The following is a 16180-nucleotide window of genomic DNA, read 5'->3' on the forward strand; positions in this document are numbered from 1 at the left end:
AGATCAGAGAACATGTTAAATAAATGACCAGCTTGCAATCTGCAAAACTCAGAATGCGGACAACCACTGAACAAGTGTCCCAGGTCCTCTAGGACAAACTGCAGAAGAAAAAGAAATGGAACTCATGGTGAAGAACTTGCAGGTTAAAAGTAAAAAGAAGCAAACTACACAAATGCAGTGTGGGCCTCTCATTTGCATCTTCAAGCAATTTAACTTAAAAAAAATACCTATTTTAAAAACAAGCAGGGAAATCTGAATGTTGACTGGTGATATTAGAACATTCATGTTGGCTTTTAAATCTTTGATAATAAAATTATGTGTTTTTAAAAAGTCTATATATTTTATGTATAATGAAATATTTATAGACAAACTAATTAGATGTCAAATAATTGCTATAAAGTAATCCAGAAGTTATAGGTGGGGAGAAGTAAGTTGAATGCTGTAAATGAAACAAGATTGGCCAATGGGCCATGTGTGCATGAAGCCTCCATCTAAGAGTCTTTCTGCTCTTGTATTTTCCCTAAGAAAACATGGAAGGAAGGCCAATGGCGATGACTAAGCCAATCTGGTAGCTTTCCAGGCCCCGATGCACTTGAACTACACACTCCGTCACGCCCTGGACCTTGGCTCCTGGAGCAGTTTCATACCTTCCTGCCCACCCCTCTCCTGCCCTTTGACCACATTAGGTCCTTTTATCTGAGGGCCTCTCCATTCACTCCCTGTCTTTCTGCTGTCTTTGGTCAAGATCCAGGGGTTCAGCACTTGAACCTCTTTCCCTGCCCACTCCCATCACTAGTGCTCACACCCGGATGCAAAGCCTAACCTGGCTAGTCGAACTAACCACCCTTGTCTGCTCCTATTCCTGATCCATCCCAATTGTAGTCACAGCAGCTTCCCTGTCTCCAACCTCAGCAGGGCCCCCACGCCATGGAACCACCTTTCAGTGTGCCCTGTGTCCTTCACTATCTTGAAGCTCCTTTCATCTCAAAGCTCCATTCCAGCCCACTCACTCATCACTCTCAAAGACGGGTCATTCACCAAGGAAGGCATCACCACTGATTCGGACTCCACCAACCTCCTCCAACCCAGACTGTAAAATCCTCCTCATGTTCTCCCCACTCTTCCTCCACTTCTCCTGCCTCTTGAAAGAAGCTGAATCGCCATTTGTTCCAGTCTCAGAACTTTCAACTCTTTATAGTTCTATAATGTTTTCAATTACCTGCCCCTCTCATTCTCTCTCCTGGCTCTTCAATTATCTAATCATATTAAAGTATTCTAGTTTCTAGATTTTTCTCCTCTCACCTTCGCTGTTGAGTGATTGATCACCATTCATACTTCAACTTAGTGTTACTGGGATTCTCTTTCCCTACAACCTCAACTGACAAAAGTCTATCACTAATATTCACTTTATCATTATTACTTGAATAAAAGAATGGGAAATGAAATCTTGAATCACATGTAGAATTAAAAGTAAGTTAAAAAAGACCAGAGACTCTAGTGAAAGAAGCCGAACACCCAAGAGTACATTTTGTATGATTCCGCATATATGAAACCAAGAAGAAGCCAACGGCTGCACTGTGAATACATAAGAACAGCAGCATCTTTGGCTGTACAGAGGGTGTGAGGGAGCCTTCTGGCTACTAAAAACATTTAATATCTTTAGCAGGGTTGCTACACAGGCATGTACACATGTAAAAATTCATCTTGCTGTATACCTGAAATGTGTGTACTTTACTGCATATAAATTATACAAGCGTTAAAAATTAAATAGAAAGATGTACATTTTCCAAAATGGGAAAGAAATTGCTGTGAATTTAGAGCAACATCCCTAATTCAAGAACATGGTTAGTGCCATGAGATCAAAGCATTAAACATTAAAATTACAAAGTGTAGCTCTCTGCTCTAATCCCAAGCTTAACAAACCAGCTTTGGGATCCAGTTTGACTTCCCATGTGGCTTGCTCAGTTAATCTTTACATGTACTTATGCCCGTGCCACTCACACCAGGATGCTTTCATTATTAATGAACTAATACATTTGCAATCTGGCTTGGAGATTTCAGTCTCCAGAAACTTACCTCATAGCTACTAAGTAGTACTGGTCCCAAATGATTCAGACACCTCCAAAGTGCTAACAAAGTTTTCTCCTTTTCTCACTCCACAGGCTTACCTGGTGAGGCTACAGAGAAGTCAGGACAAATCTGCTGTCCCCTGACAATTTTTGTCTATGCTGTTCCAAGAAAGGGCAGTTGAGGGATGGGCAGAAGCAGTGTCCAGAATGGGCTCAGGATTCACAAACCCATCTCTTTGGTACCTTTTCTTTCTCCATGGCTAAACTCAGCTAAAGCTGAGTTTTTGCCATTTCTCTCCTTATTCCTTGTGGCTGTCTCTAGTACCTCTGCTTTCCATTTGCCCCACCTCCTGTTCCTCTGCCATGAGGAAACCACACCTTGGTCAATGGTTCCCCAGTAATTCCATGTTCAAGTTCAAATAACTACACTTGGTTGCAGTAACAGATTCACTTAATCCTCAGCCACTCCACGCCCACACCCAAACATTCAGCTTCGTTCACTCTTGTTAATGGTGCTCTGATGGCCATTTGGGATGGAACAATGCTTTGTTGTGCAGAACTCTCTTGGGCATTTCAGTAGGTTTAGCATCCTTGGCTCCTGCCCAGTGAATGCCTATAGTACCCTACCCCCAAATATTGTGATAATCAAAACATGTCTCTGGATATTTCCAACCATTCACAGCTGCCCCTTTTTTCCATGGGCTACCTCCTACTGGTCCTTCATACCTCAGCTCATACAACTGCTTTCTTCGTAGGTCAAGAACCCAGAACATCAGTGATTCAATATGGTGAAACTGAATATTGTTTCCTTTTGGAAGCCTTCACTAATGATGTCCTGTGGCACCCAGTGGCACTTTACCAAAGTGCTTACCACCACGTGTTGCAATAGATGGATACTTGTCCCTTCCCCACACCACACTGCTCAACCCTAATTATCCTTGAGCAAGTTACCAAGTCTTAAGTCATTTAATCTCTCCAACACTTGGCACAGTGCCTGGCACATAGAAGTACTAAGCCTGTGCTTGCTGAATAAACAACAGGATGTTGAGCATACTTTCCCTGATGACTCAATGTTACTATTCTTGGGCACAGATACGTCTCCGAGGTATATTGAGCCACTTACTCTTCTGGCTCTTCTTCAAATGACCCACCTCTGCCCTCCTTTATGGATGTGTGCATCTGGAGTTTGCATCATGTCATCAGCATGTCTGCCTTCAGTGATCGTCCATGTCCCTCCCAAACCAAGGCAGACCCTTCAAAGTACTGTGTTGAGGCAAACCATGAGTTTCAGTGCATGAACACTGACAGCAGCCACCTTGTTTCAGGGTCCCTGCACCTTATTGCTGGGTTCCTACTGGGTTTTATCTGTTTGAAGTCTCTCCATCTAGTGAAGTGGTCAGATTCTAAGAACTGTCCAAGTAGTTATTTTCCATTTGGAAACTGCTTATAGAAGACTCAGGAGGGCTTTAGAGAAAGGTTCCTATGCTAAGGTGACTATTCCAAGCATCCTGGCTCATGAAAGATGATGGACCAAGAAATTACTCCTGTTTTTTTGTCAATGATTGTTGTGTTCCTCTGACATTCACAGAGTTTATAGGCACACTTTTTTAAAAAAAAATTTAGTTGTAGTTGGACACAATACCTTTATTTTGTTTATTTGTTGTTATGTGGTGCTGAGGATCAAACCCAGGGCCTCTCATGTGCTAGAGAAGCACTGTACCACTGAGCCACAACCCCAGCCTCCATACTTTTTGATATTAAAAAATTATAACAATAAACACTTTACTATGGATCACAAATGTAAGATCTTTCTGATTTTTGGTTTGGGTGACTTTGAATTTAAAAACAAAAACAACAATTCTTGTGGAATCAATTCCAGGGCCATGAGGGATAGATATAAAGAAAATATTCAGGCAGAAATAAATGAGGATTATAATTTTTCAGAAAATGTTCTTAACTGCTGTCTTCAAGTATTTTTATTATGTGTCTTAATAAATGATAATCAGCAAGTAAATTTTTGTGCTTTGTTTTATTTTTAATATTAATCCTTCTTATAATCATTTCTGTCTTTTAAAATATCATTACAATTTAGGAGACAAAATTATGTACACAGAAGAATGTTAAATAGTTTTTTTAAAAAATAGCTTATTGCTTGCAAGAAGGCCATATAATCTTATTCCCATACCTTGCACTAAGCCACATAGCTTATGGGAAATTATTATTAAATAGCTATACCTACTGCTATAAATAACTTAACATAAAATGGAGCATAACTAATGTGATGCTTAAACAAAGCAAACTATGATGCAATATGAATCAACTTCATCCATTGGACAAGTCCAATAAAGCAGAGGTCAGGTAGTGCCGAAAAATGTGCAAGTGAGACTTCCAATCCCAGCTGGGATCTTGTTTTTCTTGAGCTGTGTCTAATTCCATTCCAGAAGAGCATCTGTTTTTACATCTTCTTGACTCTTTGACTATAAAGAGAAAAAGAAGGAAAGTGTAAGAAAAGACAGGGTGGCTGAATCATGGGAATGGCTTTGGGACCTGAAGGTCATTTCACATGTCCTTAATCTCATCTCAGAATGTAAAGCAGCTCAAAGTCTGCTTAATGAAACTCAAGTTTAGAGATGATGCACCTTTCTGAATAGCTAAGCTAGTTCATGACAGAAACAGAATGTAAACACTAATCTTGTGTTTCCAAGTTCAGTGTCTATAGCACAATGGTGTTAGGGGCCATTTATTGATAAAATGTTATTCTCTAGTGTCATCAATATAAATCAGAACCTCTGGACTCTTCTTAACTAATGCTTACTTTTCAGTTTTTAACAATCAAACATCAAGTAGAGCATAAATTCTGTAAATAGGAAGCATCATTGCAACAGGAATCAAGCAACTAGTGGCTGAAGAGAGCATAGAGGAATCTAATACTTCATGTAAACAAACACGAAATTAAAATGATAATGAGGATAATGATCTATATGTGGGGAAATTTCCTTTTATTTTCATCATTCAATCCCAGCACATAGGCTGAAGAACCCCAGCAAGCGTGCAATGGACCCCTCTGCACACACCCCTTTCCCCTGCACTTGGAGAGAGGCTAATTGATTGCCTGTCATCCATACCTGAGCATACGCACAGCTTTCTTCACCCAGGGCTTCTTTGGATCTGCACACACAGCTAATTTCTTCTTTGTGTAAAAGCTAAAAAGTCAGAAAATTTGATTTGTGTTTAATAAATTTTAAATGTCTTTTTCACAAAACATACAACGTACATTTCCTATTTCAGTGGATTGCTCTACACGCTAAACATTTCAGCTAAAGAGGTAAAATGAAATGCAAAAAAAAATGCTCATGATATATGAGGCAATATATCACAATGATTATCCTTGACTTTTTCTGCAATATAACAAATAATTATACAATGGCAGGAAGATAAACTTTAAAAATTTTTATTCAACTTTGCTGCTAGTGGTTACATGAAGTATGTATATATATATGATCAGTAACTTACATCATTCCTATATCCTATAGGAATCAAGAATATTTAAATGACAGAATAATCAGTCTGAGATTTTTATTTACAGGCCCAAACATTTTCAAGTAGAAAATATTTATTTCAAAATATATATCTCCCATATATTCCTGAAGTACATTTTAATAGCCTATAAGTTTATATTAGAAAATGATTTCTGCCTTATTTTTGTTCAAAAAAGTAAGCTTTAGCCTTACTTCAGTCCTATTTAAACTTCAAAGTAGATGTGTACTATTAACATAAAATTGCCTTAGCCATGTCAGTTATTTCTGAATGAGACTCTAAAAAGACCCCCCAAAAATATGAAATTCTCATGTAGTCTTGGTATAATTGATTGAAAATCAGTGAATGACTTACATGACAGCATCAATATCACAGGCTTCATTGGCCAACTGCTGTGTGAAGCCCACAAGGAATTTGTGATGAAAGACCTGCTCTGTATATCGTAGGCAGCAGTCAAAGTTGCTTGCTGCTGAAAGAGAAATGAAAGATATTAAACCCATGTGATGAACTTCTGTAACTGATATTATGGAACAATCTGAAGTTGTGAAAAAATCTAGTGAATCTGATTTGTGCAACAAATAACCCATTTTATGGAAGAATTTTAATTTCTTTGAAACCCATTTTGGGTTTCTGGATTCAAGTTAATGTAATTTCCAATTATTTTTTTACAAAATGGTGTGCTAGGAAGTTTGGGTTCAATAATAGTTTAGAAACACATGACTTCTCATGAATAAACTATCTTTAATAAGAAATGCAAACTGACAATATTTTATTTCAGTCTACCATAATCACTCAAAAATGTAGGCACCCTTTACATCCTCATTTGAAAAAAAAACACCTTAATAGATAAACCTTCCAAATTCAAAAAATTAATAAATTGGTAGATTTTAATCTAGTGTTTGTTACCAATGTTGAGAAATGGCCTTAGAAAGTAAAAGTTGATTTTTTGTTTTCTAGAAGCGATAGCTAAAGCACTTTGCAATTGCAACACCATTGATGGTGATTTAAAATTCTGTTCATAAAATGTTAACGTGCATTTTCAATCATGCACCTATTGCTAAAAGAGATGTACTCTTCAGTAATAAAGCAATACTTGGACACTACTCTGCATTAAATTATAACCTGCTATAAGATAAGGAATAAATTTTATCTCAAAGTTGGCAAGCGATGTCCCTTGGCTCATGGGGCTAATGAGGTCAAGTGCCATAGTCAACACTTAAAGGAGAAGTTTTGAACTTTACAAACATTGTTTCTTTGGGAAGGAAAAGATTCAGGAAGTGGGAGAGTTCTGTATGCTTCAGAAGGACCTTTAATACAGACAAATGTTACACAGTTTACATCACTCCCCAAAATGGCACTTTGGTCTCGTCCTGAAGTTCTGGAGCCTCTGGAAGCCCACTACACCCCAAATCTGCTGGGATTCACAGCAGAGAAGAAGCCTGATTAGCTGCAATAACCCTGGTCCCCTCTACTCATCCATAAACTGACGACTCCCGCCCTTCCCTTTTGTATACTTCCTAACAGTCTCCCTTCCCCTGGGGACCTGCAGGACTTCCAGGCTTTACAGGAACAGAAGAACAGTTCTCCTGCACTCCATCCTAGCAGGAAAGAGAATACTTACCTTCTGACTCTCTGCAGAGGTGGAGGAGCAGCACTGACATCAAGGCAGCCAGGAGCAAACTCTTGCCACTGCACATCATTCTCAGCTCAAAGAATAGATCTGCTCAGCACTGTGGACCCAGTGCCCTGAGAGTGCTGTTCTGCTCTAATAACAGCCCTACTTATAGCCAAATATTGGGAATGTACACAGAAGGCGTGTTCTCACATGGGGTTTTCCCCATTGATCAATCTGCCCCACCAGTGACATCACAAAGAAAACCCTCAGGGAAAACTTCCTGCCTTTCCCTAATGTTGGGAAGGTGTGAGGGTCAGGGTGAAGGGCAGCGAGGATGACAAGGGGAGAATTCTGTTAAGCCTTTGCATTTCCAAAGAGGAAAAGCTGCTCAGTCCCATGGCTTCTTTCCAATTTTAACTTAAGCTCTTTGGTCTCTGAAAATAGAGGAGCAATGATACAAAGGTCAGCCCCTGACAGGAGCATTCCAGTACATCTATTGTTACAACTCTTTCCTTTCCAGCCTTCAAGGAGGGGGAGGATGAAATGGGATGCCAGACATACTGGAGCACACCTTCACAAAAGACCCTGTGATTCTAGATGAGCATTCAGAGCAGGAAATATAACAATGTGATAGTCGGGTCCCAAACTATGGTGGAAAATGCCAGCACTTAAGTAAAATTCAAATCTCAGCCTCTTCTTGATTTGATGTCATCCCTTGTAAGAATCGTTGACATTTATATGGCTCTAATCCATATGTCATCCCAGAAAATACCAGTCCCCACCTGTCTTTCATGCTTCGTGATGGTGAACTTATAGGTTAATGCAGAGCCTCAGCAGAGCTGGATAAAACATCATCAGTGGCTAATAACGAAAGAAACAAGTCCACTAATAGTGATGATGATAATGTATTATGAATTCCTGATCTAAGGTGGTGTAATAAGAACTGTCCACTAGACACAAATGGGTTGAAAACAAAAGAATCAAAAAGATACACCATGCAGATGATAGGGAGAAATAAAGTCTTTATATCTCTGTCAGACAAAATAGATTTTAAAACAAAAAAAGTTATTAAAGAGGAACTTTGATCAACCCATCAGGAAAAATTAAAAACGATGATGATCTACACACTTAACAATAGGAACCCAAAATTCACCAAGAAAAAACGGACAGATGGAAGGGAAGAAAAGACAATTGAACAGTACAAGTTGAAGACTTCCACACCTCCCTTTTCACAATTAATAGAAAAACCAGACAGAAGATCCACAAGAAAACAGAAACCCAAATAGACCTAATAGACGCACGTAGAACATTCTACCCAGTGACAGGATGAGCATTCTTCTCAGGTGCATATGGAACTTTCTCTGAGATGAATGAGAACAAGTCTCAATAAATGTGAAAGGACTGAAATAATAGTAAGTTATGTTTTCAAATCACAATGGAGTTAAGTCAGAAATCAATAACAGAAGGAAATTCGGGGAATTCACAAATATGTGGGAATTAATCAACATATTCCAAAGGAACCAATGTGTCACAAGGGAAACCATGGGAGGAAATAGAGAGTACTTTGAGATGAGCGAAAACAAAATCAAATATACTAAAATGTTTGGGAAGCAGTGAAAGCAGAGCTTAGAAGGAAACTTACAGCTGCAGGTACCTACATAGAAAACTCAGATTTCAAATCAACAAGCTAATAGTCTATTTTAAGACACTAGAAAACATAGGGCAGGCTAAACTCAAAGTGTACAAAAGGGAGGAAATAAAAATCATTAGAGCAGGAAACGAATAAAATAGAGAATATCAAAATATACAGGAAATAAATAGAATAAAAAATTTATTCTTTGAAATGATCAACAAAATTGACAAGATTCACACTAATAAAGAAAAGAAAAGGAAAGATTCCTTCAAGAATGAAGGTGAATATAGAGATATAGAGCATATAACTATTGATCTTAAAGAAATAATAAGATTATAAGGGAATATTAGCATAGTTTTATACCAACAAATTAGATAACAGATAAAAACCAATTATTAAAACTGACTCAAATATAAAATGGAAAATATGAATACTTCTATACAATAAAAGATGTCAAATAAATAACTAATTTTTTTTCCATGAAGAAAATCTGAGGACCATATTGTTTCACTTGGAAATTCTACCAAAGAAGAATTATCAATCCTTCACAGTTTTTTCCAAAAACAGAAGTGAAGAGAACACTTTCCAACTCATTCTATGAAAATGCTATTATAAAAATACCTTGATAAGAAAGATGAAAATTAAGAGAAGGATGTTTGCTTTAAACAACTTCTATTTAATATTTTACTGGAAGTTCCAACAGAAACAATCATGAAAGAAACAGGAAGAAAAGAGAATTCAGATTATAAAGGAAGTAGTAACTATGTTAATTTGCATACAATGTGATCTTCTGCATAAAAATCCTAAAGACTCCATTAAAAAAAATCAGAGCTAATAAAGTTCAGCAAGGTTCCAAAATTCAACATCATTATACAAAAATCAATTGCATTTCTATATGCTATCAATGAAAATAAAATTTGATGCCTTTACAATGGCATCAAAAAGAAAAAAAATCTTGCTATAAATTTAATAAAAGAAGTAAAAATGTAACAAAAAAAGTACAAAACATTCTTTAAAAACCTATAGGAGACGTAAACAAATGGAAAAATCCCATGTTCATGAACCAGAAGATTTAATATAATAAAGGTGACAAAATTCCCTGACTCAAGACAATACCTATTAAAATTCCAATTGGTTTCTTTGTTGAAATAGAAAAACCAATAATTAATTTCATGTGAAATTTCCAGGAATACTGAAAAACCAAAACACTCTTGGGGAAAAAAAAAAGTTGGAGGATTTACAGTTCCTGATTCCAAAACTTACTATAAAATTATGCTAACGGAGACACATGTATCAGCTCAAGTACATGTAGATCAATGGTGTAGAACTGAGAAGCCAAAAGCCCCATATCTTTGAAAACTGATTTTTTTCTTAGAATGACAGAGCATTCAATGGCCCTGGAACTGCTGTATACATGAAAGGGAATGAAGTCAGGCCCTCAGCTCACACCATACATAAAAATTAACTCAAAATCGATCAGAGACATAAATATGAGCTAAAACTATGAAACTTAGGGGAAATCATAGGAATCAATCTTCATGTCGTTAGTTGGACAAAATTTTTCTTAGATCAACATCAAAATGTCAAGAAACAAAATAATAAATTGTACTATTCAAAACTAAAAACTTTTGTGCTTCAAAGTTTACTCTAAAGAATGTGAAAAGGAAGGAAGTATTTACAAATTATATATCTGTTAAAGAACTTTCACCTATATGTAGACTATATTAAAGAACCCTTAGAATTCACTAAGAAGATAAATAACACAATTTAAAAATGAATAAAATATCCAGGCACGGTGGCATGCCCATAATCCCAGCAGCTTGGAAGGCCGAGGCAGGAGGTTTTCAAGTTCAAAGCCAGGCTCAGCAAAAGCAAGGCGCTAAGCAACTCTGTGAGACCCTGTCTCTAAATAAAATACAAAATAGGGTTGGGAATGTGGCTCAGTGGCCAAGTGCCCCTGAGTTCAATCCCCAGTACTCATCTCCAAAAAATGAATAAAATAGCTGAGTAAACATTTCTCAAAAAAAAAAAAAAAACAGATATATAAATGTTCAACGAGCATCTGATGCTTGATGCTATTAGTTATTAGGGACTTGTACAAAACCACCAAGACAAACACACAAAAGGACACATATTGTAGAGTCACGTTTATGTGAACTGGCAGGTCAATAGTTAAGAAGTAAAACAGTGACATCCTAGGACCAGGTGGGCTGGGGGTGGGGGAGGAAAGGCAGGTGGGGAGTGACTCCTGATGGCGTGTGTTTTCTTTTTTCTCTATTAATTAAAAGTAGATATTGATGGCAGTTGCATAACCTGGAAAATAACTGAAACACATTGATGTGTACGTTTCAAAGGGTGAATATTATGGCATGTCAGTCATATCTCAATAAAGCTGATAAAAACAACAACAAAGAAACTGTCCCTCTACTGGGTCTAACACTCACCCCACCCATCATCCTTCCTACTTTTATTGCCACTCAGGGCTGCTTGTAATCTGTTTTCATTTCTCCTTCTTCCTGAATGCCTATTATCTCTCCTCCTCCCCGTGTCTTTCTCATATCCAATCACATCTTGCTTGTTTTTCCCTTTCATAGCCATAAAATTTTTTTTAGTCTTCTATATTGAAAGTTGATTTCCTCATGCATTATGGGATAGATATGTCACTTCTTATTTGTCACTTGAAAACTTTTTAAAGCGTGACCCTTGACTGTTTTGGATGGTTAGTTGTTTTTTTCTTTTGGGGGAGGTAAGAGTCAGTTAGAGAATGTGCTAATGGGAAGGTTAACATTGGAAAATGGTTTCCAAAAAAATTTATTAAATGTTATTTATTACACTAGAATTGATCATCCAACTTTTCTTTTTAATATTTCAGGCACATTTCAAGGAAGACCTAATCCTGTCATGTGGCAGGATCTCCATGTCTTACTCTCCTCACTCCAAAAAAGATTTGATGAGTGATGAGTGTCTTTTAAGGAGGGGTCTTAGTGGTGTATAGACACAGGTAGAACAAGACGTCTGGATTCAAGGGGACTTAAAATAACAGAGGCCACAATAACTTCCATAATACCTATAGAATAAGGCAATATGGGGTATGTTTCATATTCATAATCTATGAAACATTATCATACAAACTGTCAGCAAACTGTGACCATCTAAAAGTTACTTAACTCCCATTCAGTTTCTGTGACAGATGGACATTTTAGACCTGTCATGCTTACTAACCTGAGCGTCAATCAAAAAACATTCCTTCTGGTAGAGCTCATGGAAAGTTCTTTGGAAGATAGCAGGACTTCCTCTTAAAGCAGCATTTATCACACACCTATTAAGTGCAAGTGGTTGTGCCAGGGGGTGTGTTAGAGAAGCAAGGAGGCAGGATATTTGATCCCTATCAGGAGAAGCTCCTTCCAGGAAGGAAACCATTGAAGAATAAATTATACCATTTTAGAACCTGGAAAGTGCTGAGTCATGGATAAATCAAAAGCTCAGGGGCTGGGATGTAGCTCAGTGGCAAAGCGTCTGCCTTGCATTCGCAAAGCCCTGGGTTCGACCCCCAGTTCCAAAAAAAAAAAAAAAGACAAAAGCTCAGGAAGCAAGAGGGATGAGGGTCTTTGGGGGACATTGTGGGAGAAGCGGTTGAGCTTTCTCTTGAAGACTAATTAGGAGCTTCCCTTCATAATGTCAGATTCCAACATTCCCAACTTCGCCTCCCGATCGTCCAGTGACTACCAACTTTAAATATCTCATCTCTTACTATTAAAAAGATCAGCATACGTATTAGGGGAAAATTATGGATTTATATGGATCAAAACCTTAGCTCTACCCCATAAGACTTTCAAAGCATGTGATTTATTCTGACTCTCAATCCTTTTATCATAAATGGGGATAATAAAGCATTTCACAGCACACAGCAGGTTTTCAACAAATATCCTCTTTGCCTTTTCCTCCTTTCCAACCTGAGATTCACCTCATTACTTAGGTTTACTTTAACTACATAAAACAATACAGTCAAGTGCCACACGACATTGCTTACATGATACTTGACCCCTAAGATTTTAATAACTCTGAAAAATTCCTATTGCCTAGTGATGTCACAGCAGTTGTAATAGCACAAGTCATTACTGGGCTGTTTGTGGTGATGCCGGTGTGAACAAACCTGCCAGTGGCATAAAAGTATAGAATGTAAAATTATGTTCAGTATAAGATACTTGATGATGATAACAAATGACTTACAGGCTTACGTGCTTACTCCACTACACTTTTATTATTATTTTAGAGTATCCACCATCTATTTGTAGAAGTCACGTGTCAGGCTGCCTCAGGCAAGTGCTTCATGAAGTATTCCAGAAGGTGTAGTTAGTTACATAGAGGGTGACATCTCCGAGCATGCAGTAGCTCCTGATGCCCTTCCAGTGGGACAGGATGTGGAGGTAGACAGCAGTATTGACAATCCTGGTTCTACTGAGGGGTTCCAGGTAAACCTGGTCCCAGCATATGAAAAATAGCCCCAAGGTGCCATGGGAGTGAAGAAAGAAGCAGACAGTCCAGGATTGCACAGACTCTAATTTACTGGGGATTTATTGGCAGGCGCCTGTCACCTCCCAGGTGGATCAAGACAGGGGCTTATACAGTGGTGAGAACAGAAGTGATCTCATCCCAGCCTGGTTTAAATACCGGGTTTATCTCATTATAAAATCAAAGAATCAGGCACCTTCTTGGCATCCGGATTCAATTTTAAAGCTCCATATACATTTCTAATGGTTTTATCCTCAGGAGCATGCTGTGGAGCCATGTGGGAAAAACCAACCAGGAGTACTCAGAGGGAATTATGGGGATGACAGTTCGAAATGGCTGCAGGCAGTTCAAGTGGAAACGCCACAGGAGACCCAGGCTAACGTGTGTGCCTGTGTCCTGTTTTCAGTAAGGGATGGTAAAAAGTAAAATAAAATAAAAAATAGTTTAAGTAGAAAAGAGCTTATCAAATAAGGATATATGGAAAGAAAATATTTTTGTACAGTGGTGCACAGTGTATCTGTTTTAAGCTAAGTCTTGCTACAAAAGGGTCAAAGGTTTTTAAAAAAATTTAAAAGTTTATAAAGTAAAAACATTATAATAAGCCAAGGTTAACTTATTATTGAAGAAAGAACTCAGAGTACCCCTGAGTTTAATCCCTGGTACTACTACTACTAATAATAATAATAATAATAAATTAAAAGAAAGAAAAAAGACAGAAAATGCCTGCCATATTCAACAGAGTCACATACTATGCAGGTTTGTAGCGTAGGAGCAATAGGCTACACCATACACCCTAGGCATTTATGGGCTCTACCAGCCACGTTTGTGCAAGTATAATCTCTGTTGTTCACACATGAACAGAATTGTCTAGCCACGCATTTCTCAGACAGTATCTCTCTCCATTGTTAAGCAATGCATAACTGTACGTCCTTCCATTCATCTTAAAAAACTAACTTTATCTTCAAGAGATATCCCACAAAAGTAGTACTCACTATCTTTTGGAGTCTCTCCTTATCTGCTTAGAAACATATGTTGCTAGAATAGTATTAGACTATCATACATACTTATGAGATACAAACTTACCACTCACGCTGGAACACACTTCCCCTTAGAAAAATGTAAATATAGTTTTTTTTCTATTTATCTCCAAAATAATGATATCATTCAATATTCGCTTGTTTTCTGTCTGAAAAGGCAGTCTTTTTTGCCAGTGTTACTGCTTTATGATTTCTTCCTCCTTTGTCACATTAGTCTCCCCAGGTTTATGCTGTCTTGAAAAGTCAACACAGTTCATATGCATTTGGTTATTCTTTTGCACATGATTATTTCTTGCCTAAGTATATTTTTGTATTACTAGAAAGATACACATTTTCTGTAAAGAAACAAAACAAAACAAAGGATGAGAAGAAACAGCATGCACCAAACCCACCTTATCTGGGGCTTCTCTGCCTTAGCACTACCAACATTCATGCAGGGTGATCCTTTGCAGGGGCAGAGCAGTCCCGTGTATCGAAGAACACTGAGCAGCCTCCCTGCTACTCTAAATACAGTGGCAACCACCGCATCCCCCTCCAGTGTGACAAACAAAAACGTCTCCAGCTATTTTTAAGTGTGACCTGGAGGACAAAAGTATCCCCATCAGAGAGCCACTGTCCCAAGCAAATCACAATGAACACTTGTTTCATTTCTAGCTGATTATTTTCAAAGAAAATAGAAGACTCTATATCCTGCTTTTTAAAAAACAATGAATCATGAGCATTTGAAGCATTCACAAACTATGTCCAAACCAGAAGCTAAATCCAGCCCACTGCCTGCTTGGTGAATTAAGTTTTATTGGAACACAACTGCTCTCTTGTTCACACCTTCTCTGTGGCTGCTTGAGTTAACAGTGGTTAAGTTGAGTATAACAGACTCTGTGGTCCAAAGGCCCCAAATATTTATTATCTGGCCTTATATCAAAAATATTGTCCAACATCTCACTCTAGAATGTGAATTCTAATGGGCGCACAGCATCTCATTGTTTTGGAAAACTAGTTTATTCAATGCATTTATTTCTGGTAGTTGCTTAGAGCTTTTGCTATAACAAAATAATTTTTCCATGACCATGTGCCCTTGTGTGCTTCCTTCATCACTCACACTTTGGAACATCATGTGTGTTCTTTTTTCACTCTAGTAAAACATATGGTTTTCTGAAAATAGTCCAGGGTTTCTTTTGTTCATAATCTCAAACACAATTCCTTTAACATGCACTGTTACTTAATTATACACAAATACCTGATACCTAATTCCATCAACAGCATCCAGACCCCTTGTATGTGTGAGTGTATGTGTGAGCACAAGATGGTTAAGGATCACATCATGATAGGAACCAGGGTGAGTTTCATATACAATTTTAATTTTATTTATTTTTTGTGGTCCTGGTGATTGAACTCAGGGCCTTGTGCATTGCTAGGCAAGTCTTATGGCCAGAATAGCTCTCTAAATCCCCACCAAAGATAAATACCAGAAGTATCAGAAAGCTACTTTCTTTCCTGAATGTTGGGAGAGGGGGATTTTTCCCACTTAATATGAAAAAAACAATTTTTTTCAGATGCTATGCTGAAACAGGTTACTGGTAGAAAATGTATGAAAGGAGAGGAAGTCATGTACTATATCTTGATAAAGTATAAATTCAATGATTTCCAAGCCAGTAGTCAGAAGTGGCCATAGTTTGACTCCCATACCAGAGGAACTTAACATAAGCACCCCAGCAAGTACCAAGATACAGAGACCAACAGAGTCATGATCTTTGGAATAAAGAAGGTATTATGCACA

General features: G+C 37.8%; 1 protein-coding gene across 2 annotated transcripts; it reads right to left on the reverse strand.

Moving 5' to 3' along the window:
* Positions 1–4524: 4524 nt before the first annotated feature.
* On the reverse strand, positions 4525–7306 carry Ccl20 (C-C motif chemokine ligand 20). Of its 2 annotated transcripts, none has more exons than XM_027941663.2 (4): positions 7228–7306; positions 5961–6072; positions 5195–5272; positions 4525–4546 (listed from the first exon to the last, which is right to left on the reverse strand). In XM_027941663.2, the coding sequence occupies exons 1-4, from the start codon at positions 7304–7306 to the stop codon at positions 4525–4527; spliced, it is 291 nt and encodes a 96-aa protein (XP_027797464.2). The 2 variants fall into 2 exon arrangements, with proteins under 2 accessions (XP_027797464.2, XP_027797463.2); XM_027941662.2 differs by having other exon boundaries at positions 5961–6075.
* Positions 7307–16180: the final 8874 nt, after the last annotated feature.

The sequence above is a fragment of the Marmota flaviventris genome, chromosome 11 (assembly GCF_047511675.1).
Source record: "Marmota flaviventris isolate mMarFla1 chromosome 11, mMarFla1.hap1, whole genome shotgun sequence".
NCBI lineage: Eukaryota > Metazoa > Chordata > Mammalia > Rodentia > Sciuridae > Marmota > Marmota flaviventris.